This window comes from Alosa alosa, chromosome 11 (assembly GCF_017589495.1).
Source record: "Alosa alosa isolate M-15738 ecotype Scorff River chromosome 11, AALO_Geno_1.1, whole genome shotgun sequence".
Classification (NCBI taxonomy): domain Eukaryota; kingdom Metazoa; phylum Chordata; class Actinopteri; order Clupeiformes; family Clupeidae; genus Alosa; species Alosa alosa.
This window is the reverse complement of record NC_063199.1, coordinates 24,315,366-24,342,791: the sequence shown is the minus strand read 5'-3', so window position 1 is coordinate 24,342,791 and position 27,426 is coordinate 24,315,366. Positions and strand designations below refer to the sequence as shown.

General features: G+C 41.1%; 2 protein-coding genes across 4 annotated transcripts; both read right to left on the bottom strand.

The window, feature by feature from the left end:
- Positions 1–1,278: 1,278 nt before the first annotated feature.
- Positions 1,279–17,110, bottom strand: nat10 (N-acetyltransferase 10). Its single transcript, XM_048257859.1, is given in 30 exon segments — positions 1,279–2,486; positions 3,043–3,123; positions 4,992–5,065; positions 5,210–5,308; positions 5,484–5,603; positions 5,700–5,872; positions 6,381–6,491; positions 6,933–7,029; positions 7,172–7,220; positions 7,332–7,465; positions 8,173–8,292; positions 8,610–8,684; positions 9,109–9,210; positions 9,351–9,467; positions 9,597–9,693; positions 10,303–10,453; positions 10,987–11,111; positions 11,870–12,006; positions 12,429–12,527; positions 12,633–12,726; positions 13,125–13,258; positions 13,469–13,576; positions 14,666–14,780; positions 15,066–15,127; positions 15,709–15,831; positions 16,003–16,103; positions 16,106–16,173; positions 16,365–16,456; positions 16,567–16,716; positions 16,997–17,110. Coding segments are annotated over 29 exon segments (3,084 nt in total). The 5' UTR covers positions 16,681–16,716; positions 16,997–17,110; the 3' UTR covers positions 1,279–2,374.
- A 3,143-nt stretch (positions 17,111–20,253) lies between these two features.
- LOC125303768 (uncharacterized protein C22orf31-like) lies at positions 20,254–22,270 on the bottom strand. 3 transcript variants are annotated; one of them, XM_048257671.1, is made up of 4 exons: positions 22,170–22,270; positions 21,874–22,023; positions 21,080–21,493; positions 20,254–20,848 (listed from the first exon to the last, which is right to left on the bottom strand). In XM_048257671.1, exons 1-4 carry the CDS (start codon positions 22,176–22,178, stop codon positions 20,339–20,341), a joined length of 1,083 nt encoding a protein of 360 aa, XP_048113628.1. In that variant the 5' UTR covers positions 22,179–22,270; the 3' UTR covers positions 20,254–20,338. The 3 variants fall into 3 exon arrangements, with proteins under 3 accessions (XP_048113628.1, XP_048113629.1, XP_048113630.1); XM_048257672.1 differs by having other exon boundaries at positions 21,083–21,493; XM_048257673.1 differs by having other exon boundaries at positions 21,308–21,493.
- Positions 22,271–27,426: the final 5,156 nt, after the last annotated feature.

The following is a 27,426-nucleotide window of genomic DNA, read 5'->3' as shown; positions in this document are numbered from 1 at the left end:
ACATTATTAAGCATGCCACAGGTTTCAAGAAATATGGGAAAGAAAAAGGATCTCTGCTGCTGAAAAGCGTGAAATTGTGCACTACCTTGGACAAGGTATGAAAACATTGGATATTTCTCGAAAACGTATGCGTGATCATACTGTGAAGAATTTTTTTTGCTGATTCAGAGCACTGGTGGGTTCCTCTCCCCTCACCCCTAAACAATGTTCACCAACAGAAACGGTTGCATTGGGCTCAGGAATACACAAAGATCATTTTCAAAGTTTTGTTTACGGATGAGTGCTGTGCAACCCTATATGGATGGAGTAATGGGTGGTAGGTGAATGGCCACCAGGTCCCAACAAGGCTGAGACATCAGCAGGGAGGTGGCGGAGACATGTTTTGGGCCGGAATCAGAGCTGGTAGGCCCCTTTAGGGTCCCTGATGGTGTGAAAATGACCTCGGCAAAGTATGTTTCTGACTGCCAACTTTCTTCCGTGGTACAAAAAGAAGAACCTCCCTGCCTTCCGATACCTCTGGGTCATTGGCTGCTATGGGCATAAAAGGAGAGAAACTCATGGTGTGGCCCCCATCAACCCTATTGAGAACCTTTGGAGCATCATAAAGCAAAAGATCTATGAGGGTGGGAGGCCGGTCACATCCAAGCAGCAGCTCTGGGAGGCTATTCTGACATCCTGCAAAGACATTAAAGCAGAAACTCTCCAAGAACTCACAAGTTCAATGAATGCAAGAATTGTTAAGGTGACATCAATGAAGGGTCCTATATGTAACATGCAACTTGGCCTGTTAAGATGTTTTTGATTGAAATAACTTTTGATTAAATTTATGACCTCCTAATGCTGCAAATTCAACAAATGACAATTTTTAGTTCTTTACAACCTATAAAATGTCTTGAAACTCTGTTGTGCATAATAATTTGGAACAGTGCATTTTGAGTATATTTTTGAAGAAAAAAAATACTGTTGTCATTAGGAGGTTTGTTCAATACAATTTTAAATTATGCTCGAACGGTTGATGTCTTAAATTATACTGACTGTCATTTGCATCAACTATTTAGGGAAATCTGAGAAAAATGTCATTTGCATAATAATTTGGAACACAGTGTAGTATTGGTTAGGGTTCTGGTTCTATCTGAGTTCTTTACTATAGCGGTGCAGTATGTATATCAAGTAACAACCTCCATCCTGACACCTGGGGCGGTGCAGAATTGAATTGTGCGGCCAGTCAAACAGAACACAGTTATACATGCCTTTGTTCTATCAGAGTAAAGCAAAGAATCAAAATAATTTACCGTTTATTTTCCAAAGAGGTTTTTAAATGATTTTTGAAAAATTGGTTTGTATACCACACTGAGGACCAGAGAAATCAAAAGGAGACTTGTCTCAGGAGATCAGGCACTGCCTAGTGTCTAAAAGCTCTAAAAGCTCTGTCTCAGGTGCAGGACCCGAAACAAAGCTTAAAGCACCCAAGAATGGATATGAAAAAAAAAAAATAAAAAAAAAAAAACTATTCTGAAGTGGTCTTTCATGAGCCCTGATCTGAATGCTTTTGAACATTTATGGAAAAAGCTGAAACATGCAGTCTGCATAAGGCACCCTTCAAACCTGAAGCAGCTGGGGAGGTTTGGTCATGAAAAGCGGGTCAAACTACATGTCAGAAAAACTAGAGAAAATGCTTACTGGCAGTAATGGTGTCTAAAGATTACAGTGTAGATACAGAGTATCATCATTTCTGTCCATTACATTTTTATTTGTTTAACATATTTGGTAATATGGAGTCAAAAGCAAAGTCTGATTAAATATGGAACTAACAACGATGAATGTTAATTACTTTTGTTTGTTTCAAATTATTTCTGAGAAAAAACATAATTCAATCATTATGGTTAATGTTTGAGACCATGCATTTCAACTTTTGACCTTTTCTAGGCCTTAAAAATAGTCGCTCTAAGAAAATATTTGTTGCCGATTTCTGCCCTCTTTTCAAATGATCACATAGATAGATCTATTAAGGTAAACGGACAACACATCGGTTTTATGAATAACCAGAAAGGACTGCAGTCCCACTGCTGCCATTAAGTACCATGATGCCTCTGATGAATTTCTTAATACTCTTTTCCTTTTATTGCAGATTACTGCAAAAAGCTTTATAGGATTAAATATAAAAAAACAATGCCATTCAGGGGAATATCCAGGTCAACCAAGTCCATCAAGACCAACAAAAATGCCCCTCTTACAGCATGAAACAACAGGTCAGTTACAATACATTAAAAAAAGCAAGAACTGGGAACAGGTTTTCCATAGATGCTTCTCATGGCAATAAAAATAAAGGTCCATGATCTCTTCTGAAGTCCATAAATGATTTGCCTACAGACAATTAAACTTTCTTTCCAAATTTTCCTTTTTTGTCAAACTTTTTCATGTTCTTCTTCTTCTTTCCATGGAATTCCTCTTTTTGAACTCCCCCTTCAAACTTCCTTTTCTTGTCACTAGAAGAAATACAAAACACACATCAGATATCAGGGATTAGGCCATCCTGTTAAACCTAACCGACTGCAGAATGTTGCTGATGCCGACGACAACTTAAAGAATATACTGTTAAGCTGGGTTTGTGGCTCAGTACTTGAGTACTTTGCTTCAGTCAGTGGACTATGAGAACGTAAGGGGGTCAAACACAGCAGGGACCATTTACAGAACTCCAAATCATATGGAAGGGTAGGAAATGTAACAGCATCATCAGCCCATGTCTCAAACATCAGCTCACAGTTATGTGGTTGAAATGTAGCAATTTAATTAGAGAAGTGGATAGGGCAACAAATTGCCACGGCAGCTGTTAAGACTGAGGTTCTATTACCCCCAATAAACAATTGGATGACCGCATGAAGACATTTTTGTTGCCAATTAACATTACGTGTAGTTTAGTCTGAAGTGACCTTTAGCCAATTTTTGCATGATAGCTCATTGCTAACGTCTCACACCTTACAGTAATGCTTACTTTTCACATTACAAGACTGTCTAGATGAGCTCTTCTGTTCTCATTCTTACCTTTTGATGCTGACAATGGCTGTTTTCCCCGCCTTCTTCAACACCTGGTCCCATTCTTCATCTTCTCCACGGATCATGTACCTATAGATTTAATTGTCAATTGAAGTTTAGAACAAAAATATATCATTGAGCATCACTGAGTACTTTGTAATAACAATACTTAAAAGGGACACCAGGCAACGTTTTCGTGTTAATTACTCATCTTCGCAAGTCGGTATATGGTTAAATGACTCATTACAGGGGCGAATGAAGACTCTCTCACCCGCCCCTACTGCCTGTAGGAATAATATCCCGCTTGCAAGTTCAGTGTATCGTACCCGCCGACCGAAGCAGGATCAGTTTACATCCTGCATCCACAGCAGAGGCAGGCTAACGAAACGCTAGCGATTGTTGCAAACGTGAGTATAATGGCAGAGCCGGCGAAAAAGCAGCGAAAATCCTTGACGGAAGATGCAAAGAAAAAGAAAAGAGCTTCAGACTGAGCGAGGGGGAGTTTCATAGAGAAAAAGCATCAGGCTTGCCTGGTGTCCCTTTAATAGATGTTATTTGTTACACAACGCCTTTCGAAGCATCCAAGGGCTCCTCCAAAAACACCCTCAATTCTTTGTGGCATGGATTCCACAAGATGTTGGAAACATTCCTTTGAGATTCTGGTCCATGTTGTCAAGATTGCATCACACAACTTCTGCATTCTCTGTTGACAGCCCTTTTTTATTTATTTTTTTCTTGCCATTCTGAGTAAACTCTAGTGACTGTTGCGTGTGAAATTTCCAGCAGTTACAGGAAGTCAAACCAGCCCTTCTGGCACCAATAATAACGCCACAGTCGAAAAACACTAGACGGATTTACACAGGCATATTTAATCCAATTACATTAGGATTCATGCCTTAATTGGAATAAAAATACTCCTATAAACCCCTTGACCAGAATAAAATGTGGCAATCCAATCCAACTTGTAATTTAATTCGGATTGAATGAGGTGATGTATTTCTTTTTAGAATACGATTGAACAGCCATGCAAATGCTCAATCAGACTGCAGAATTTTTGCGCATGCTCATTACTTGTCACATAAACAATTACGTGAAAGCAGTTGGCTTTATAACAATTACAATTAGCTGATGCTGCCTACTAAGACCTAAAACCAACATACCATATGATTCATTATTGAGACAACTGACAACAAAAAGGCAGCTGCTTGTGCTCGCCTCTCTTCCTTACTTTCAGTATGAATAATCATGTGTTAGCTTCATGCTGTTGCCTCATAGCTGGACTGAACAGGCGATAAATTTGTATTTTCAGCAGATTTTAAACCCTGCACCAAACAGAATAAAAACGTGTGCATGTCATGCGGCTATTCCGATTAAATGCATATGTGTATATCCGATACCGGATTGGATTAAATAATTGTGCCATGTAAACAGTTGGCCCGACATCTGAAATCGGAATAATTTCAAACCATCTGAGGAAAAAAAGTGGGCATGTAAACGAGGCTAGAGATCACATCAGACAGCGGCAAGCGGCAGGTTTTCTGTTGTTCTCTATGGTTCGGCAGCTGAACGGTGGCAACGCTGGCGTAACGCTAGCGTTAAACAAGCTGAGCGTTGAACTTGGTTCAACTTTCAAAGCGCAACGCGAGCGTATTCAATTGACAAACGGTTTGTGTTGCTTAGGAACGAGATAAAACGTATTATGGTCTGAGCGTTGCGTTACGTTTGCCAATTCCGCTTGCCGCTGGCTGATGTGATTCCCGCCTAACTAAAGCTCAGGACCCATACTGCCATAACTTCATGCATTGCACTGCTGCCATTTCCAGACGTACAGACGTTCCTAATAAAGTGCTCAGTGAGTTTAGTAACACCGGTAAAAATGTCCCTTTGGCTATTCGATTTTCAATTAGACTTTCTCCCTTAATATGGGTAAAATGTCTCCATATCGTCATAACACTCACTGTGAAAGATCCATATTCTTTATTTTGTCCAAGTCTTGTTTATGCCTGTCCTGAAACTCTTTTGCTGATTCATCCTAGTGAATAAAACAAAACAGTTTATTAAAAGAAATCACCAGCTTGGTCTCCAGTTTTTAGCTGACCTACTACAAGCATTCAAAACAGATATTTTAGTCATCGGCAATTTCATATCTGAACAGTGCTGTCAAAGCGGGTCGTACCAAGTCTTCATTCAATGTCCGACTAGTTGGCTCCATAGCAATGTCTTTCGTAGCAACCATTTCGGCTTCAACTGCTTTCTCCTGGATGCTTCTACAGTACTGCATCGTGAAATACAGTAAAAAAAGTGCAAAAAAAAAAGTGCTGTATTTCAATGACATTCAACGTGACATTTAATTTGAAGTTTTTTCCTAAAATGGTAGAAATCCACATACTGTCCAGCCAACAACCTCCTCACTAAGAACAAAAGGGTCATAACGGCAGACTTGACCTCACCTGCACCACTTTCCGAATGAGACGGTTGAACAGACCCAAGAGCTGAGAACCTGGCAACTCAATCTCCTTTTCCAAATCATCCACAGACTTATGCTGGAGGCCAATACCCAGCAGCAGAGCCTAAACACACACAGTTATTAATACTTCAGTTAAAATATCAATGAGATATTTTTTACTGTACTGTCCTCCATATTGTATTTGCCACCTCTAACTCACACTCTGGGCGGCAGAAAGGGACACATCCCCCAGCTGTTTGAGGAAGTACATGCGGGCTATGGCCGGGATCATGTCCATGATGAGGTGGTAGTCCACCATGCTCTGGGAGTACATCTCCAGGCGCTTCAGATCATACGGACTGAAGTGGGCAGTCAGCTCTGCAGTGGTGAGGGCTACAGAGATCAGAAAGCTGGAATTAGGGCCAGATACAGGGACAATAAGGGTGTAAAGGTACACATATTCATACCATAACTGTTTAGGTGCAAAATGTTAGAAATGTTGAATATCAGGGCTCAACGTTAACGGTAAGTGGTTAAAAGTGGTCGTCATCTTGGCAACCAAGCATGAGCCAGGGAAGTGGCGGACCATATGTCAGCTAATTAACGCTAGTTAAAAATACTATTCCGGCTTATACGTGTTGATCATCTGCAATATTGTCAATCAACGTTAGGCTAGCAGCACTTAAAATGGCTTACTGTACCGAAAAAATGAACGGAATTGTAACTTCCAACAGCGAGGTACGTACCGAATCCAGATTTTTTTTTTTACTGTTACACCTTTAAATGACAAACAACAGCTGAAGGGTGAAGAGATAGCGAGTGCTTACCTGCCTGAGCACCCTCTTAAAATGGCTTACTGTACCTGTAACAGCTGAAGGGTGAAGAGATAGCGAGTGCTTACCTAACTGAGCACCCTCTTTGCTGTTCTTATTCTGCAGGATGTTGAGAGCCAGGCTGGGGGAGAAGTTCCGGAACTGGTAAGAGAGCAGGGAGAGGAAACGTCTGCGGAAATCTAAACATGGGAGACACGGAAGAGGACAACGTATGCTTAATATATAAGATAAGTAATGTGTGTGTGTGTGTGTGTGTGTGTGTGTGTGTGTGTGTGTCCATCTTTGTAAGTATAAGCACAAAGGTTCCCACTCTTTCCTCAATGTCAAATTCAAGGACTTCTCAAGGACTTTCTAGGTCCTTGTTCCTCAAATTTAAGGATCCTTACATGGCCTCGGATCAAGGTAGATTTTTATAAATGTGCCACTAATTCAGTTTGTAGTACAGTAGTTAGCTTTTGAACATTTTGAAATTATTTTTTCAAATTCACAAACTTTCAAGGATTTCAAGGACCCGTGGGAACCCAGACATCAGTAGTTTGTGCATGTAGGCTGTCGTTAAGTGTTTGTAAATATGTGGCGTAAATAGCAGTGGCAGTAGAAATAGTAGTAGCACACGTCACCTTTCCAGAAAGCTGAGAGCCACAGGCCCTGTTCAGGAGACTCCTCTGAGTTGAGCTCCTTCAGCATCACGCACGAGTGCTCCCCTGTCAGGTCATTCTAGGAATTACAACAGTGCCACATGAAAACCAGCACCAGAATACTTCACTACTGTCTTTTCTGGTTCAAATCAGAAAGTATCTATCCCAAAATCTATTTTAACTATCTACACAGTTAAAAATGTATGAAGTTCCACACTTACCGGTGTTTGTCTTAAATAAACAGGAACAAAACCTGCCTTCTTCCAGAACCTGAAAGCAGAATAATACTTGTGAGAAGGCTACATGAAATATAGAAACAGCCCAAAATGACACTCACGAAAAAAAAGAGTTTTCTGCCCCTCTTCCAGCAGTGTCCCTCACTTGAGCAGTTGAGAGGTGAGGCCGTAGGATACCCCGAGGTAGTCCAGTTGCTCTGCCGGCCTCTCACTCAACTTCAGCAGCAGCGGAGGCAGGTTCTTACGGGGGGAAACCACCTCTTCGAGCAGACTGACAGCCTGTGTGAGTGTTTAAAATGTCAAAACCTCATCATGTTATTCACAAAAGGACTATCTATAGAGACAGTGGATCTGTTTGAAACGGAAGACAGCTGCCTACTGCCTCCCTCCCTACATAGAGAGCTGTCTCACTAGACATGAATTTGGATTAAATGCATCTTTTAAAAATGAGCGTAGCACTCTAGAATCTTTGGTTAACACTCACGGTATGGCGTTAGCAAAGGCCTGACGTTAAACTAAATTAGCTTACGTAAGCTAGCAGGCTAACGGTATAAATTAGTTTTACGGCCGGCAGATATATCAGACCAGACGCTATTAATGGTTACAAAAATAGCATAATCAGATAGTAAATAATTTATTTCTCATCTCAAATCTGCAAATCTAAGCAAAATAAGATCACACAAATGATAATATTTTTAAACAGATTCAGCAGCCATTACCGATGTCATCCGCCATGTTTGTTTACCTTTCAAAGCTGTTTCAGACGTTGCCGCAAGGGATTATGGATAGGAAGGAGCATGAAGTGTGCATCGAAGCTGCCTCCAAAAATGACCGTTATTTGGGAATTCTAAGATACCTTAGAAGGCAGCAGAATTTGTTTTTTTCGGTTTCGAACCGCACTTGCTGCCTCGCTCCCCAGTTAGATATCTTAAAAGGCAGCAACTTTACCCGTTTCAAACATACCCAGTGTGTGAGGGACACCTTACCTCACTGCTGACTGAGGTGATCCCACTGCTGCTGGTGGTGTTCTCCTTCTCGTCCAGCAGGGGGAACTGTCCCTCATAATACTGCTGCAGTAGCTGCAGAGCACGTGAGCCATAGCCCATCTGCGTGCGTGCACAGAGAGAGAGACAGAGAGAATAGGCAGTCAGAGAATACTGATTAGGATGCTATGCTGAATCCTGCTCAAAAGTCCAGGCACGAGCGCACCATGTTAACCCATGGCCAGATCAGGCCAGACACATGAAGTGGCCATGAAATAACGCTTACTCCATGATAGGTAAACAGACACACACACACCCACCCCATGATATGCACACACACACACACACACTCACACACACACCATGTTATGCACACACACACACACCATGTTATGCACACACACACACACCATGTTATGCACACACACACGCACGCTTACCCCCTGATAGTCCGGGTTCACAGCAATTCGCACCACTCGTCCCCCAGAGAGGCTGCCAAACTCTGGGTCTTGGAACTAAAGACACAAATAAGACACAAAAAGGATTTAAAAGCAAAGACAAACAAAGATTATTTCATCCATTTCTATCAGTCAGGGTTTGACACTATCCATCAGTCCGACCCTCAGCCCCTCACATCTATACAAAACCTAATTTCAGAGTGGTGCCTTTTCATCAATAATTCTCTCACCAAACTCCAATTTTCGGTGTTACAGCTGAGCTACATCAGGTCTAGAACTGAAGTGCTCTGTTTGCGGACCGTAAAAATGGTTTTAGAAGACTGGTGTAATTCTTTCAAACATACACGCCACTGTCATGTTTGATGTAGCTAGTTCCATTGATGACAGTGGAAGTTAATTGTTGCCGACATAGCGTGAACGGAACACAGTTACATGCCCGGTACTGCCTCTGTGTTAGTTTTAGTTTTTGGAGATGCGTTACCTGCTCTGACACAGTCCATGGGATTAGGTCACCGGAGGCTTTCTTGCCGCGAGACAGGCTGTTGAGAATGGACTGCTTGGATATCTCTCCCTCCAGACACACCTGTGGTGAAACAGATTGGAGAGTCAGTGGACACTGAGCACTGGTGCAGCCAAAGCAGGCTTGGGTGAGACAGACAGACAGACACAGAGCCCATGCCTGAGCGCTGCTGCAGCCAAAGCGGGCGAGCTCTAACACCTCACCTGTACCACAGCCAGGACTTCTGGCAGGGAGTTCTGTGTGGGAGGAACAGGAGGCAGCAGGCAGAAGAGGTGGTGGGCCGGGGCGTCCGACAGCAACTGGAGATCGTTGGGTGAATTCTGGAGGTGGGGAAAAAACAAAAGAGTTTAACGGATTAGTTTAAGCTATAACTGATTTGTAAATGAGTAATGTTGGGCTTAACTGTGTATCTGTATGACTGACACTGAGACCCCCCGCCCCCCCCTCACCTTGTAGTGGGATGCGACATATAGAGCCATAAGTCTCTGTAGGAAGGACTCTGATGCTTTATGGTAGCAAAATAATGTGTCTCTGTTCACATAATACCTGCAAAAACATGTTAAGGAAAACTACGAGACCTCCACTCCAGAGAAGTAGAGAATCAGGGGCACTGCTTCCAGAATTCAACTCTGTGCACCCATATGGAACACAAAAGCAACAGCTGAACAGTAAAAACAACAGCACTGCTCAAGGGGAGCTTTAGACAGTCTTCACATAGATATAGAGACTCAAATTCATTTGTTTCTTCATGGAACCATCCAACCTGACCATTGAAATGTGCCTGACCATTGAAATTTTTAAGAGCCTCAAAGTTTTTCCAGATTGCCCATAGCACATATAAACGTGAGGCTCTTAAAAACGTATGGCGCTTAAAAAAAAAAAAAAAAAAAACAGAGGTTACGTTTTTTTCAACAATGGGTCGTTGTATAGATACCCGTCTTAGCCAAGTCAAGGAGCTAGCTATTTATAATCATAGCAAGAATCTGTACTCAATCAATTTCCAACTTGTTTTTTTTTTTTTTAGAGAGATTTTGGAAAGCTGGTGTTTTGGAGGTGAAAAAAAGCATGTCTATGTGAACTCCACCTTAGGCTGTATTCATACTGCTAGATATATGCATTTTATAGTCTGTAACGGCCGAACAGACTGAAGGATACAGATCACAGGTCTGGGGCAGCGGGCAGCCCGATATGATGCGGGGGATGGTCAGGCAGTCCAGACACAGCAGCTCGTTCAGCCACTTCTCCACAGCGTCACCGGGCGCGTAGCGGATGGACTCCTGCAGGGCGACCTCATCCAGCGAACGAGCTGGGGGAGACGACAGGGGAGAGTTGTGTGAAAATCAAACCGCTTCCGTGCCGACAAACAAATTCATTACATGTTTATGCTATTTGCCAGACGCTTTTGTCTAATGTCTAACTACACTAGTTACAAATAATACTTACAAATAAAGTTGAGAAGCCTACTATACATCTGAAAGCCCTGGCAAAGCCACAGCAGGATATAGGCTTGTTTTACAAAATCTGTCAGAATGGTATTTAATTTGTCTGTACTCTGGACTGAATATGGATTATTGTTATCCACTCGCTAGCTGCAGAAATTGCAAGCGCACAACCAATATCAATTTTATACGTGACACATTTAATCCATGCAGCAGAGGACATTTGTAGAAAAGCATCCAAAGTTTATTATAGTATTTAGTTTTGAATAAATATTTCTATTCTAAAAACATGTAGCTTTAGGGAGCTTTTGAAAGCGTGTGGAATTCTACCACGACTGGTGAGTTTGGGATGGTTGGGGTGCAGTGATTCCTGTGATGTGGCGGTCCAGTGGTGGGTTACCTGCGGCCAGTCTGGCTGTGTTGGTGCTTCTGTTCTCGGCCGACAAGCTCAGCTGACTGGATGCACTCTGCTGCCTCAGCTGCTGGATCAGCTTCAGAGACAGAGAACGGCCAGTGCCTTCATACCTGCAGGGTGCACACAGGTAGGGAGGAAAAAAACATGAGAGAGAGAGAGAGAGAGATAGACAGAGAGAGCAAGATAGAAAGAGAGATCAAGAGAGGAAGAGAGCAAGAGAGGAAAAACGCAAAATGGGTATGGGCAAAAGCAGCAGGGAAGAGGGGATGAACAGTTTGACAGCAGAACATAGGAACAGTGAAAGAAGGAGTAGATGACAGCATGATATCCAAAGGAGCAGAGAAGGAAAGAAAGAGAGAATGTGTGTGTGTGTGTGCACTGCAAAAAATTCATTCTAACCAAGTGTTATTGATCTTATATTAAGATTAAAAAATCTATTTGGTATTGTTTTTAGTATGAAAAGACTTACCTAGCGCCCTCTCAAAAGATAATTTTGACTTAATTTAAGAAGACTTTAACTTATTTTAAAGGAGTCTTATCAAGACAAATTTGCTCAACGCACTGGCAGACAAATTTGCTTGTTTTTAGGACAAATTTGCTTAACGCACTGGCAGACAAATTTGCTTGTTTTCAAGATGAGATGTCTTAAAATAAGTCAAATTCTTTTTTAATTAAGTCAAATGATTTCACAAAAAAGCGCTAGGTAAGTCTCTTTATACTGAAAACAATACCAACTAGTTTTTTTTATCTTGATATAAGATTAATAACACTTGGTTAGATTTTGTTAGATAAGCAGTTTTTGCAGTGTGTGTGTGTGTGTGTGTGGCTGGTATTAGTGGTGCTTGTAACACAGAGGCGCTCTACTGACCCGTTGATGGTGGAGGCCATGAAGATGAGGTAGGGCCCCAGCAGTTTCTTGACCAGCGGGAGCGGGATGGCTGCCGCCTCGTCAATCACCAGCAGCTCGGCCTGGCCTAGTTTCACAGCGTCCGCTGGGTGGATGTACTGTGGGTGAGAGTGCTGGGTCTCAGAAACAGAGCCTTCGTAGAACAGGTGCACACTGGGACTTTCTCTCTACTGTACAAAATATTAAACACTTTCATCTGATCAGAGCTGGCTGGAAATCCATACTGGATGATGTTGTAAGAAAGATAACTAACATTAAAAGGTCTTTAAAAGATAAGACTTAAAACAAAAGATGCAACACAGAATGTATCCTCTTACTTTTATAGCATACGTTTTAAGATATTCAAGAACCTGTTTTTCATTTCATAATTGCATGTAGTATAACAACTTAATAATAAAAAATCTAATCAGTGATAAGGTCAGTGTCAGATGAAGTCTCAAACCAGATGAAGTCTCACCCCCAAGTTATACTCGTCCTTTGCCAGTGCACATTTGTTTTTATTTCAAATGTAAACATTTACTTGAATAGTCTGTCGATGCTCCTTGAAGATGTTGACACGGACCACGGCTTTGTTGAACTCTGGGTTGAGGGACTGAATAATTTCATAATCCAAATGTTCCTATACATTTAAGGGAAAAAAATGCCATCTGGTTGTAGCGAAAAATATCTCCATCCAAAAACCTTTTATTTATAACATGAAAACAAAAGCATCCTTAAAGAATACCTGATACTGGAGGGCGTCAAAGCCTTTGAAGATAAACTCAAACAGAGTGTGCAAATTGTCAGGGCTTGGGGATGTCACAAAAATGTTGGAGTAACTGGAGAAAAGGGAAAAAAGGTAATTTGTGACAATTTAAGAGTAAATCATGGGCAGATCAATTAAGCTAGTGTCACAAAATAATTTTAAAATTCTACATACTACACGTAATATTACTTTTATAATAACAATAACAATAAAAGTTGTTGTTGTTGTTATTATTTTATTACATGTAACACCACTGAGAGAGGGAGTGCAGTGTTAAGTCTGTCTATGGACCCTTTCAAGAGTTCCATTATCAGCATCATAGTTGGCCCCACAAGACTTCCTTTTTAACATTCCATATGTTATCTTAATGTAGAGGAAGTAGATTGGGGCCCAAATAGAATGTTCAAGCATTGTTTTTGGTTTTATTGATGAAAGGGTCTATAAGCAGAGTACGAAGAATGTGACTAGTACCCAAAAGCGACAGCCCCGGCTACAGCCAATCCGAGAGCCGCTGACTTGCCCCGACCTCGAGCAGCAGTAAGGGCCACTGTGCTGCGGAGGGTCTTCTCTGAGATGGCCTCAATGAACTTCAGCACAGCCTTGGCCTACGGAAAAAACACATCCCAAAGACTTTACTCCTGCAGTGTTGAATAGATGCATTTGCTAGTTTTCAATCATCAACATACAATCACTTCAAGGTATGTGTTCCACTAAGTCTAAATAGTGCAACTACATAGACACTTTGAGTTATGTCAAAGAAAACAGAGAACATTTTGTATTTCTTTTCAAGAATGGAAGTAGCGGAGTTGACTGACCTGGTCCATGGTCTTACAGCTGTCCACAAGCACGCCCACGGGCTGCGTGTCCTGAAGAGACTCTTTTAAGTCCTTCAGCTCTTGTTCCCTAGGTGACGGAGGGTCATCCTGTGGAGAAAAACACAATTTTCACATATCTTTCCAGAACGGCATGTGCCATAAACCATTTCTACAAATCAAACCATTTGTGTACATCTTAATATTGCAGAGTGTTAGCCCATAGCTCCCTTTTAGCTATAGGCTAACTGGTGTAGCTGGTGTATTTATCCTGTTCTCTAATTTTGAAGTAGACTGCAAAGGAGTCGATTTCCACAAAAGTTGCCATGTTCATTTAAGAGGAAGCTTGGTGTATAGCTGCACTGAGGGCCAGATGTACGTACATTTGCGAACGTAGCGTTATCAGCGCCATGGACACACCGCAGATTGCGAGCGCTGTCAGACCCAAGTTTCCGTCGTATTTATCAATCGTTCAATCCTTAGTGCAAACTAAGCGCCTTTCTCTGCCCTTCTCCAGCCATAAACGCAATTTACGAACTGAATGGCAGTGCCTACAAAGCGCCAGTTGAATGAAGTTAACTGATGACAACATTAAAAAGAATCAAACGTTTAGCGATCATGAAATAATACCATACATGATAAGATGTCAACAAGCAGGGAGATAATGAAGATCAGTAGTTCTACTTAAACTACTTGTGCACGTAGGCTATGGAAGATGTGTCAAATCTAGCAAGTAAGAAAGTTTAAGTGAATGACGTGAAAGTGAAAGTAAGACATTCGAAAGGCCAACGAAAGTGGTTCTCTTATTGACGCATTGAACTGCAATGTGGATTAACACCTGCTTTTACAAGGCGGAAGTATTTAGGCGCAGAATAGACGTGCACTTTCAGGAGCAGTCTTTGTACATACCGCGGAATACATAACTAGGCGCTCTTTACTCTTCCCCTCCCATCTTTTTACGCTAAACTCCAACTATCCCCTGGATCCTCCCATGAATGCATATGTATGACATGACATGACATGACAATCGCAATCTGCCACTTTCAGCTCCCGCGACAGGCAGTTTGCGCTTTTACATCATTGCGGCCTGTTTGTACATACCTCGCAATGATTTTACACGCACATTGCGAAACAAATACGCCTGAAATGGGAGCAAAAGCGTTAGTACATCTGGCCCTGAGTGCTTCAGCGTGAGCTTACCTGAGTTTTTGGTGGAATTGGCTTAATGTTGGCGATGTGGCTGGAGATTGGTAAAATGTTGAGCTGGTCATCAATGGCTACACATGTCTTACACGATGATAGTGACAAGATAAACCTGCATTGAGACATTGGGCCGGAGAGATCATTTAGTATGTATTCACACACTGAATTTGAGGTTTGATTATTTATAGTACACACCTGTGTGACATATAATAGCAAACGTTATATCCCAACATAGTCAAGATCACAAGAACACAATACATCATGTACACAAATGGGAAAAAAACTGAACTATCACCTAGAATGTAAACCAGTATAAATCCAAGACATCTCTCTAATTATGTTGCAATGTCTAATTGTCTAATGTCTAACTCTAATGCTTGCAAGACATGTCACTCACCTCTCGTTGAATCTTCCCACCACATCTTGATGAGCCTCTGTCCTGTAGCGAGAATGGACATCCTAAGGAAAATCCACAGAATTATTAGAAGAAGTTTTTGAGACACAAGTTTTTGAGACTAAACTTTAAAAAAAAAAAAACCTTCATCTCTCTGGAAATGCATTTTAAAGCAGGCCTGAAAGTTTTGGGGAAAATATTGAATTGTGATTGAGGTTTGATATGAGTTATAAGTCAGCAATCAGTTAAAGATTCACTATAATTCATTTAAATCAAGTGATTACCAATTAAGATAACACTTTTTAATCCAAGGATATAAAAGAAAATATACAAATTACTTCTAGCTTCTAAATAGACAAATCACTTCTAGCTATCAATATAGCTTTAAGATGGGCCACATCTGATTAATAAGCATGCAGACCATGACTGTCACACAATAATGACACAAGAATTTAAAAAACATATGTGACAATATTAACCATTGGGTCAGAGTCACTAGCTCCACAATTCATTGCAGCCTTTGCAATTTGCCAATAGCATTAATTTAGACCATGGTAATGTATAAACCATATTTCAAAGGTTGAAATACATCGTTATGTCCACAAAAGGACCATGTATCTGCCATGTGCTGCCATGTGCTGCCTACCATTGTCATTGTATAAAGCTGCTTCAGCGAGTTCATGGTCCTCAGAAGAATGACCACAATACCTCCACCCTCTACTGTCTCAACCGTTCGTGCCAAGAGATTAGGCGTTAGGGCCTCAAAGTCCTGCAAAGGAGGGAAGACAACATGAAGAAATCCTGAAGTGAGAAGATAGGAGTCTGTGACGATGATTATCTTTTTATACTGCCATTAGTGTGTAGACATCTCCATCGTGTATGTGCATACTGAAAGCGAAGACTAGTTGTTAATTTTAAAAAGCAGCATTTAGTGATTTACCTGCAAGACACACATGCCAAAAGTGTTGCCCAGAATTTTATGAGTCTCATTGTAGTAGCAGTAACGGATGTTGGTTGCAGCAACAAAAAGCTCAAATGGTCGTCCTGATTCAAGTTCAGAGTCCCTGTCTTGATCTTTTTCTGCAGCTGCCGCATTCGCTTCTTTCGGTTACTGTAACAAAATCATCATATGTACAACATCTTACCTACAACAAAATGTACAGTAGAATACAAAGTTCCTGATTCATACACAGCTGATATGGCATAGGCTTAAAACTGCAGTCATAAACACCAGACATATTATGGTTTAATGCAGTCACTAATTTACATCGCAATAAAATTAATCTAAGCCGCTGTCCATACCTGCTGAATCCGAGTTCCTTCTTGTAACACCACAACACCGATGGCCTTGCCCGCACCGTAGCTTTTGACAACATGTGATGCAAAATAACAACCTAAGCGCAGACAAGATGGAAACTGAGATGGGGCTGATTTAACAGTTACCAATTTACAGAACAAACTGACCAACTGAAGTGTTGCTGAATATTATAAAATGTAACTGTACCTGGTCTCTGCCATGGTCACCGACAATGACAAACATTGTACGATGCTGTTGCAAAACTCCATTTTCAATCTGAACTCGAATGCGATTGTCCACCTTTTTCCGAAAGGTTGCCATGATGAATGAACAACTCCTTGTACAAGTACTCTTTACCTACAAACAAATCAGTTTAATTATTAAATAACACATTTCACTCGGAGTCATGATATCGCTAAATGAAATAATCTATATCAAAGGGTGAACAACCTATCTTGGAATGTGCTACAACTAACATTAAAATGAGCTACGTTAACCTAGCTATAGCTAATGGTAAGTTTGTAGACTCGTGCGAATTAGTTCAGTTATACGTGCACAATTAAAACGCTGAGATTTCCACACATCCAGTAACACCCTGTTGAATAATAAATATAAGCCGTGGGACATTGTTGATTACCTTAGCAAATAAGGATACCGCACCATGCTTAATTTCACGTGAGTAAATCGGTGGGAGAGCAACACATGCATTTCCGCTGTTTGGCACTGTGGGCGTGTCTCTACGTTTTCACTTCCGTCGCAGCTATGTTGCTGCAGCATTGTATTGGCTGAAACGACAAAGCTTATCCAATCTGATCCAATCATATTATTTGATAACGACAGCGGAAAACACGAAGGTTTCCCATGTTGAAGTTGGTCACTGGTAAAAAAAAAAAGAAGAAAAAAGTTGGTCAATTCGTCACTGGTTGGTCAGATGGCAGATCTTGATCTTGTAAATGACTACTTTTCAAGCTTCTACTTCAAATAACTTACTGCACGAAAAAAATACTAAACATGTGACTCATAAGAGTAAAGCTTATTAGGCTACAGCTATTTTCTTTAAATAGAATAAGCTTACATTAACAGTAGAACCAAATCTAAAAATACCAATAGACTTATATACACATATAAAAAACACGTTTTTTGGCTCATTCTTGAATACCCCAAAAATCCATAGTCTTCATTCATGGTGACATGAAGGAAGCAGTGTGGTCCTAGAACACCGGATGAATGCAGAAATGGAGATTGAAATTGAGTAGCCCAGCTGCCCATATCATCTATAGACGTTATGCTGCATCAAGGAGTCAGGCTGAAAACTTCAGTTCTATTGATGGAGTTGAGCAATATAGCTGCTCATCATGACCAGAAAGACAAAGTCTTTCTTCAGTTCGTCAGACTGAAGAACTGTCTCTCTGACACTGTGATCAGCAGCACCGGAGCTCCACAGGGAACTGTGCTCTCTCCAGTCCTGTTCACCCTGTACACATCTGACTTCTGCTACAACACTGAGTCATGCCACATGCAGAAGTTCTCTGACGATACTGCAATTGTGGGGTGTGTCAGGGACGAGCAAGAGGAGGAGTACAGGAGTCTGGTGGAGGACTTTGTGTAATGGTGCAAACTCAACCACCTTCAACTCAACACTTAGTCCAAGACCAAGGAGATGGTGGTGGATTTAGATAGATAGATAGATTTATTGATCCCCGAGGGGAAATTCAGGAAATTTCCGCAGGTCTAATCAAGTGCATCACTACAATATCAGACAAAGGACCCTGAACAAAGTGATCAACATCTTGTACAATGAACGTCATCCACTCCACTATTACAAAGCAAGAGCTTGATCAGTTGGAGACTTCGCTCACTGTCATGCACAACTGACAGACTAATAAAGTCATTTGTCTCCATGGGCCATTGAACTGTTCAATGCTTCCCTTAAGGGTAGAGGAGAGATAGACTTCTCTGAATAGTCTGTCTGCCTCTCCACCTTCTCCATGTTTGTGTACATACTATCCACTAGCCTACTGTTTTACTGCTACACTGTTTGCATGCTATATTAGCACATATGCATATCCCCTCCCTCTCCCACAGCCTGGATTGTGGCCGTACTTAATACTTAATACTTTTTATTTAATACTTGACCAATGGCTGTAACCCTATTACTTCAACCTATTCTTGCACTGATATAGTTTTTATATTACCTGTCATTGTTCTCTTATATGTCCATATTTATTTTATGCTGGTCTCTAGACTTTATTCTTGCACTGTTGCACTGTTGGACTTACTTATTTGCACCATCACCATGACACTCACTCTCATAGAGCACCATCACTGCAAGCGCCTCATGCTTGATCATCCTTAAGCACACTATGTGGATATTTTATTAGTTTTTTTTTTGTATATTTAGTATTTAGTATTTTAGTATTTTTTTAAACTTCTACTGTCTCTATTGTGCAGTGGAGTGTTTTTTATATTTATATACTTATATTACTTTTTCTGCTGTAAGTGCATGTTGTGTGATGTCTGTATGCTACTGAGACCTTGAATTTCCCCTTGGGGATCAATAAAGGGGGCAGCCGTGGTCTACTGGTTAGTGCCTCGGACTTGTAACCGGAGGGTTGCCGGCTCGAACCCTGACCAGTGCCCTTGAGCAAGACACCCATCCCACCATCACTACTCCCCGAGCGCCGCTGTTGTTGCAGGCAGCTCCCTGCGCCGGGATTAGTGTGTGCTTCACCTCACTGTGTGTACACTGTGTGCTGAGTGTGTTTCACTAATTCACAGATTGGGATAAATGCAGAGACCAAATTTCCTAAAAGAGTATATACTCTATATACTACTAGGCTATATCCATCCATCTATCTATCTAGGTTAAGACATGCAGACATGCAGCCAGTAGGGGGCGATGAGATTACTTTCCCTCCAGAGACGTATGTTTCCCTCCCTGTTGGCCTACTTACAGAAAGCCAAGTAGCGGTTATTCCATATCAATTCAACACTAAAATATTCGATTCGACATTATTATCTCAGATTTGGCTGTTTTTTGAACAAACATCCCCCCCTATGTCTGATGATATGATAGGTATGAACATTTCAGCCTGATCTCTTGTTTCATTGCTAGATATAACGGTAGCTTCCTGGTAGGCCGCTACGCTATACTTTAAAGACGTGATAATAAGGAAGTTAACTGCCTGGGCTTCTAGCTCAATTGTTAGCGCGCTCAACCTATGATCCGAGGTGATGCATATGGTGCGGGTTCAAGTACGGGCTGAATCGCGCATGAGGCTAGGGGAAGAGTGTAACTGCAGCTAGCTGGTACGTAGCTGTGCAGTATGTACGTTGTGTAAACCTCCCTCCCGACGCCTTAAGGAGTTGTGCTAGTGAGAGAGCTAGCAGCTTGGGCTTTTGGATATTTAGATGCAGTATGTCATCTTAATTTATTTTATAGGCGTACACCTCTTCAGAATGCTGAAGAAAGTTCCAATATAAAAAGGCCTTCGCAAGGTTTGGAGGTTTAAAGCGGGTAATACATTATAGATTAGGATATATTATCTAGACTATATTATCCCATACTTCATAATTAGGATTATTTGATTTGTGAAAATCCGGTACATGCTGCAAATTGTTTGCTGTTTAACTTATATGGTGCATTGCCACTTTAATCCATAATCTCCTTGCTTGTTTGCCACATTGATAACATAGGCTAATATGAACAAACTATGCATAATATTGCAGTTTTTCTCAGTTGCTTTGGTACATTTCTCAGATCAGAATTGAAATTAGGCCTAATATTAATTATCTGGGACAGTCACTCAAAAAAGAGTCAGTAGGCTACGTGCAACTGACAGTATAATGCAAAATTGAAAAAAAGAAAAGAAAAACAGAAGGCAGTTATGGGTATTCAGCTTAAATAAAATGTATTTGCAAAGCTTTTTATATTTATAGCAAACTCTTTCCATTTTAACATAACAAATATGATTACTAATCACAAGTTGTAACCCATTAGGAATTCTGAAGTATTGCCCCCTCTTTTGTGTGTGCCTGGCCTTGGTTGCTTCCTTTCAGCATGCTCTGGTGCAGGCTCATCAGAGACGTCCAGCTCCACAAGGGGCGGGTGCTGAAACAGAGCCGGGTGGCAGAAGGTCTCGGTAATCTTGACCCGGCCGTCGGCCTGCACCTCCTCGTGCAGCTGAGGGCAGAAGAGCCTCTCCCAGAGGCGCTGCTTAATGATGCGGCCCAGCTCCAGGCTGTAGCGCCGTGAGTTGCCGGAGGCTGTGAGTAGCATGGGATCTATCACGGAATGATAAACGCCCCGATACTCCTCCAGAGTCAGGCCATGGATCAGGAGGGGCTCCTCCGTTGTCTCTGGCTGCCCGGTGGTGCTGGGGGTGGTTTGAGAAGAGGCCAGGGGGTGAGTTGGCTCTGGGAGAGCTGGTGGGATTTTGATGGCCTTGTCATCCTTTGACTGTGGCACACTTTTTTTTCTCTCTGAAATCTTAGGGGAGAAGGGCAAATTAAATGCAACTCATACTATGCTAAGGTGATTAAGTGCTTCCCAATTCTCTGCTTAATTTTAAAGCAATTTCATTCTACTCAATGGATTAATGCACCGGTATGGTTTTGGTTTGGTGATATCCTGTATATTGAAATGATAGTTATTGTACAGTAGCTCTATTTATACAGTATTACTATGTCAAATTGTAAAAAAAGCTGGAAATTAATTCACCACCGAATGAATCGATGGGCTCTCTGGCTGAAAGAGGATAGGTGTGCCATTATTTGGTGATGTCCAGTTACAAGGTGCCACTCTTTTTCTCTGCAGATGACCACATGTTTTTCCTTTCCCTGTCTTAGACGGGATTTGTATGAGGGGGACAGCAGAACGCCCTGTCCTCTTGATCTCTTTGCAGGGCAGAGTGTGCCTGCTTGAGGTGGGTGGTTTAAGTCTGCTCACTAGAACACCTTGAGAAATTGTTGGGTTGCCCTCAGCTTGGGTCTCTTCATTGGACACCTTACGAGGCTTCAGCAACTTCCTGCTCCTGCCCACTTTGACTTTATGGCATATCGCAGCAGCAGAGACAGCAGGCTCAGAGGTACTCTTGGCATCATTTGTTGGGGTTGCGGGGGGTGCTGCAGAAATCTGAGGACAGGAGTTGTTTACTATTGGTTTTAGAACATGGATAAAGACGTTCAATTGACACTAGTCTGGATTAGGTCTTTATCTAACATTACATGCCTTTGTGATTTAGGGCTGTATCTAACATTAGATCTAACATTACTTGCTCTACTGGAGGGAACAACTATGAAATATAGAAGTGAACCATTAGATCAGTACTGGCATTTCTGCAGCAGTCACACAATTTCATATCACATGTTAATGCCTATTGAAGGATTGATAGCTAAATGTACAAGGCATGCAGAAGTCAGGTCTAGCTGAAAACTGGTTGGTAGTCATGTTTCTAGTCCACAAGTCCTAACATTACTCCTCACAATGGTGGTGTCTAGTTGAACAGCGATCACCTTGAGCAGCTGGTCAGATGTCCTTTCTGTCTGCAGATGTTCACTGTGTGGATGTTTTTCTCCATGCTCCCAGTGGCCAGCCAAGCTCTTTGGTTGCCCAGTCGTTGTTGTAGGACCATAGTGGTCATCAGTGGAGTGCTTCACACGATCCTGTACATATAAACAGGTGTTGGCAGAAAGTAGAGATGAAGAAAGCTACATCAAATCACTTTTGTTTTCCTTTAATCCTGTAGAGACTTAATATCAAAGCCTTCAAACAAAACACACTGTCACCCTAATACTGCAGATAACCTTACCTTTTCCATGCCGCTCACAGATGGTAGAAGATTTTGAAAAACAGAATGTTTTTGTCTGCATGGGAATCTTGTTTATTTTGATGCTATTTTCATAGTATTCATTTGAGATTGGTTGCCACTGGTTGTCAGGGCCAAAGATTCTATAGAACGTTTACTGAAGATGGATTCTAGAATTTAGAATAATATCCTGTGTAAATAACCAATGAATTTGTGTGCACATATAATTTGTCAAGTCAGGAATTGTTCATTGATCTTAAAATAATTTAAATATCTGTTTGATAAATAGAATTGAACAATAAACTATTTAGACATTAAAAACATTATCGGTTAGATTTAACAACAGTGACTTGCTCACCCTAAACTCTCCTTTCATACACTGATCATGAGGAATCAGGGGCGGATCTAGAGATTTTTTCCTGGGGTGACAAAGGGGTGGCATGAGGTTCCAGGAGGGGGGCCATGGACATTATTCAAAACTTAAAATTCTACGGATTTCATTGAATATGTTTTGTTCTCTACACCCCACTCCTGGTCACTATCTTAGTGGCAGCCGAGGCCTACTGGTTAGCGCTTCGGACTTGTAACCGGAGGGTTGCCGGTAGTGATGGGGACGAGACCGCCTATGCCGAGTCTGAGTCAAGACTGAGTCTTTGAAGGGTCGAGACCGAGTCGAGACCGAGTCTGTTGGTTTTCAATTACAGTCGAGTCCGAGTCAAGACCGAGTCTTTGAAGAAGCAAGTCCGAGTCGAGACCGAGTCCTTTAGGAGTCGAGACCGAGTCGAGACCAAGACCATAAAAAAATTTCAGTTTTAATATTCATAATTTAATATCACCCCAGTTAATAATCAACAGTTAGGCCTACAGACTAAGCTAGACTGGGAATTGTTTAGAGGAGCAGTCTTAACGTCTTAATATGGACTATGCTGACCTACAGACACTCACGGCAGCAGAGCCATAGAGATAAATAAAGCGGCTCTGGCGGCAGTATCTTTGCATTGCACCATGGGATGTCATTTTCAAATAATGCCGGTCAACATTGCATTTATTATTATTGTTGTTATGTGTTGTCTGTTTTTATATGAACATAAAAATCGTTGGTCTCGAGGACTCGGTCTGAAATTACGAGTCCTTCTCCTCCCACTGTGGTCGAGACCGCGAGTCAAGACCGAGTCTTTGAAGGAACGAGTCCGAGGCGAGACGAGAAAGCAGAAATTGGTCTCGAGACCGGACTCGAGTCCGAGACCGGACTCAAGTACTACATCACTAGTTGCCGGTTCGAACCCCGACCGGTAGGCCATGACTGAAGTGCCCTTGAGCAAGGCACCTAACCCTTTACGGCTCCCCGAGCGCCGCTGTTGTTGCAGGCAGCTCACTGCGCCTGGATTAGTGTGTGCTTCACCTCACTGTGTGCAGTGTGTTTCACTAATTCACGGATTGGGATAAATGCAGAGACCAAATTTCCCTCACGGGATCAAAAGAGTGTATATACTTATACATTACACGAGGTGGGAGGCAAATCGGAGATGTAGCTGGCGTTTTGGATGATGTGGGTCTTAATATGTGAACTTCTTTCTCTGTGTAATTATACAGTGCCAAAAAGCAATTCTAGGGAGGTTTGGAGGTATGTTCCTCCACAGCATTTTTAAAAGAAAATGACCCCTCAAATGATTTCTTCTAGTTAGTTTTGAGGGAATATGGACACATTTATAAAATAAGCCATCTATAGATTTAGGTTATCTGGATTGAAACAAGATTCTGATGATTTGGGTATATGCTCCCCTGGAGACATTTTTTTTAAAAACATGACCCCTCAAATGATGTCTTCTAGTGAGTTTTGAGGGAATATGGACAAATTTAGTCATACAAAATAAGCCATCAATAGATTTAGGTTATCTGAATTGAAACAAGATTCTAATGCAGGTTTGTTTCAATGATAACCTTTGCTGTGACTGTCAAAACATTTCCATCTGATTCAATAAAGACTGAGTCAATTAAGTACCTTCTTAGTCAAAACATTCTTTTTGGATTTATTATAATACAACAATTTAAATTGTACATAACAAGAATGTAATTATTAATCTACCACCTCACTAATAAACATGTAAACACACACACTGGTGGACAGTAACTAAGTACTGGGTATGGGTATCTAATTCAATTATTTAATTCTTTGGAAGGTTTTTACTTCAACCCCCACTACAATTAAAGGCCAAATATCTTTAGCAGGGATTAGAAACGGTTCAAAGAATGAAAATGCAAACCAGAAACGAACACAGTTTTTGGAAGGACGTAACTGAAAACGGGAGCAAAACCAATTTCACTTGTTCCGGAGTGAAAACGTCATTTTCAATTTTAGATAACCGGTTAATAACGGTATTTATCATTCCGATTATCCTTTGTTTGGATATTATTCAAAACTCCATAGGCTTGGAAAGTCACCTGCCCACACAGTGTTACCCAGACCCCTTATAAGATGAATTTAGTCAGATGTTATGAATAGGTATCTCCCCTGCATAATTGGCTAGAACTACTAGTTGATAAAAAAACAACAACATTAATATCCAACACTATCTAACTGCCTTTTCCAAGTATGTAGTCTAAATTACTGAAACAATTTGTTAAATACCAGAGACACTCTGCAAATATTTATAGGCCTGTCATGCAGTTGGTAGCACCATACATAGGTTAGGCTATTTGCAAGGCTTAAAGCAAGGACATTTTCTGTGCCTGAAGTTAGGCTATCAAGCATTTTTAAGACCTAATATTATATAGGTATTATAATATTATGATATCAAATAATGTTTTTGCTCAGAACGAACCTAAATGAAAATCATTCTGTTTTCAGTCCCTGATCTTTAGTGCCAAATTATGTTTTGCCATTCACAATCTAGGCTACTCACTCACTCACAAAGTGGTGAATAATGAAGTACATGTATAGTTACTGTATTAAAGTACCTTTATAAATCTCCTATTAAGAAACCTCAAACACAAGTGAACAAGCAACATGTTAATTTCTTGAGAACACAAACTCCTGTGCTGGCCTCAGCTTGTTGGTTCATCTACCAGCAAATGATTGAAATCTACCACCCATCTACCACCCAATGAAACTGGAAGATTTAACTGGAATCTAAGCAATTACATCTCATGCACTAAGCTATATATGTGATGTGCTTTGACATCATCAAGTCTAGTCCTAGTCTAGTAGCCTACTCTGAGTAGGGTTTGTTTGAAAATAGTACATTTACTTATTGTGATTGAGTAGAATTTCAGTCATGTACTTTTACTTATGTAGATTGATTTACACCATGAAAAGAAAGGAAAAAGAAAAACGCAACCCCCACCAGCTTGACACCGATTAGATATCCTAGACTGATTTGACATGTCGACCAAAATTGGATAGTCATAGATGCTGGGATAGTTGATGCATGACAATTTTGACACAAACACACATGCACGTGCGTCAACACTTTAGGCTGCAGCCAGTTAAAATATTAAAGTTTTTCATGTGACTTATTCTAGGTTCTATAGCTTTGTTTACATCCACCTGGTAGGCAAGGGACAAGTTGAACCCATTGAATATCGTTGTCTGCAGCTGCCTCTCAGTAGGCTACATCTCTGTATTTCAGCAATGTCAACATTTCAGGCATCAATAAAGGTGATGATGAAACGTTATCCCATTGTTCAATATTTGATAGCCTGTCACAGGAACGTTATTTCGCTAAAATCGCCCTGATTTGGTGCATTGATCTGTATCGATAACGTTATGGGAGGAGAACCTGCATGTAGCCTATGGTAGCCTAACTTTTTTTCTCTGTTCAAAACTCGGTTTACACGAAGACGATAGACTTTCTTAGAAGCTGTGAAATTTGGCCAGAAAGGAACATGTAGTTAGCCTAACTGAGCTGTAGGCTATCACATAAGCCTATTCTGTTTTAATTTATTTTGTGATAATCAAATGACACTCATGATAACTTGAAATAGAAGGACAGAAGATAGGTGATTGATGTCCACAAGCCGCTAATTTCCACGAGACAAATTAGAACAAACTGTTCGGTAAAATAATCTTGCCATGTTTAAAATGCTGCACTTTTTCCCTTCATAGCCTATCTCTGGCATTCATTTTGGATGACTGTAGATAATTGTATTTTTAGCCTACGTCTTAAGTAGACAGTAGGCTACACCATTAGGCCATCTTGAGAGTAAAATACTTCACAGCTGCTAACGATCATCCTCCACAACCACAAGGATAGGTAGGCTAAACGGTCGTTCGTTGCCTTTTTCCTTCTTATTGTAAAACCAACTGTTAGGGCCTACACAAGTGGTCCGCATCCCGGTCAATATTTGATATTCAAATTTCAATTTTGAAGCTTTTTGTAGCCATGTGTAGCCTATGCAACCCGACTGTTGTAGGCTTGCCTACCACTCTGCAGTGCCTTGCCTACCATTCTTGCCTACCACTCTAGTTGTAAACAAACGGTCACATGACATTATGACGTAGGTGCAAAACCTTAATACACATCAACCTACCGAAATCAAAGCCCCTCTTGCTAGGCCTTACTTTGAAATGTGGAAGTATTCGTTCATTCATGTCAATTAAAACTAACTTAGCCTACTCAACTTAGCAAGTGAAAAGATGATCTAATTACAGTCCAAAGTTACTTAAAATGCACATTGATAAGTACATATTCAATGAACACTAACCTTGGGTCTTTTTGGAGTGTGCTGAAACAATCAAATTAACATTTTGTGTTGTTTCATTCCACTATGTTCACGTCTCTGTTTTAGCCTAATGTTAGTTCTGTTTACATTACAACCTCGAGGTTGGGATGGATTCAAAATAAAAAGCTGTTTCAAAATAAAAGCTTACCACTTCGTTGTACAGACGTTGACATCTAGTTCCATGCACTGTGCAACTTGCTGCCAATGGTGAAATTTCGCGGGGGTCACTGCGCTGATGGTGATGGGTGAAACCAAAGATCCTTGGTGCGGGTTTCACAACTTCTCACAGTTCTCAGACCAACATGTATGAACATAAAATATAGCCTACTTAAAAAAAATATTATCTGATTTATAAATGGGGTGGCAACAGGGGTGGCAAGACTGTGTCCCAGGGGTGGCAGCTGCCACCCTTTGCCACCCCGTAGATCCGCGCATGTGAGGAATTCATCTAGAATTCCATTCATCAATACTCCGAGACTTAGGAACTTAAAGATTGTATCAGCGATTGACTGTTGATGTTCAAACAAAACAGAGAGCT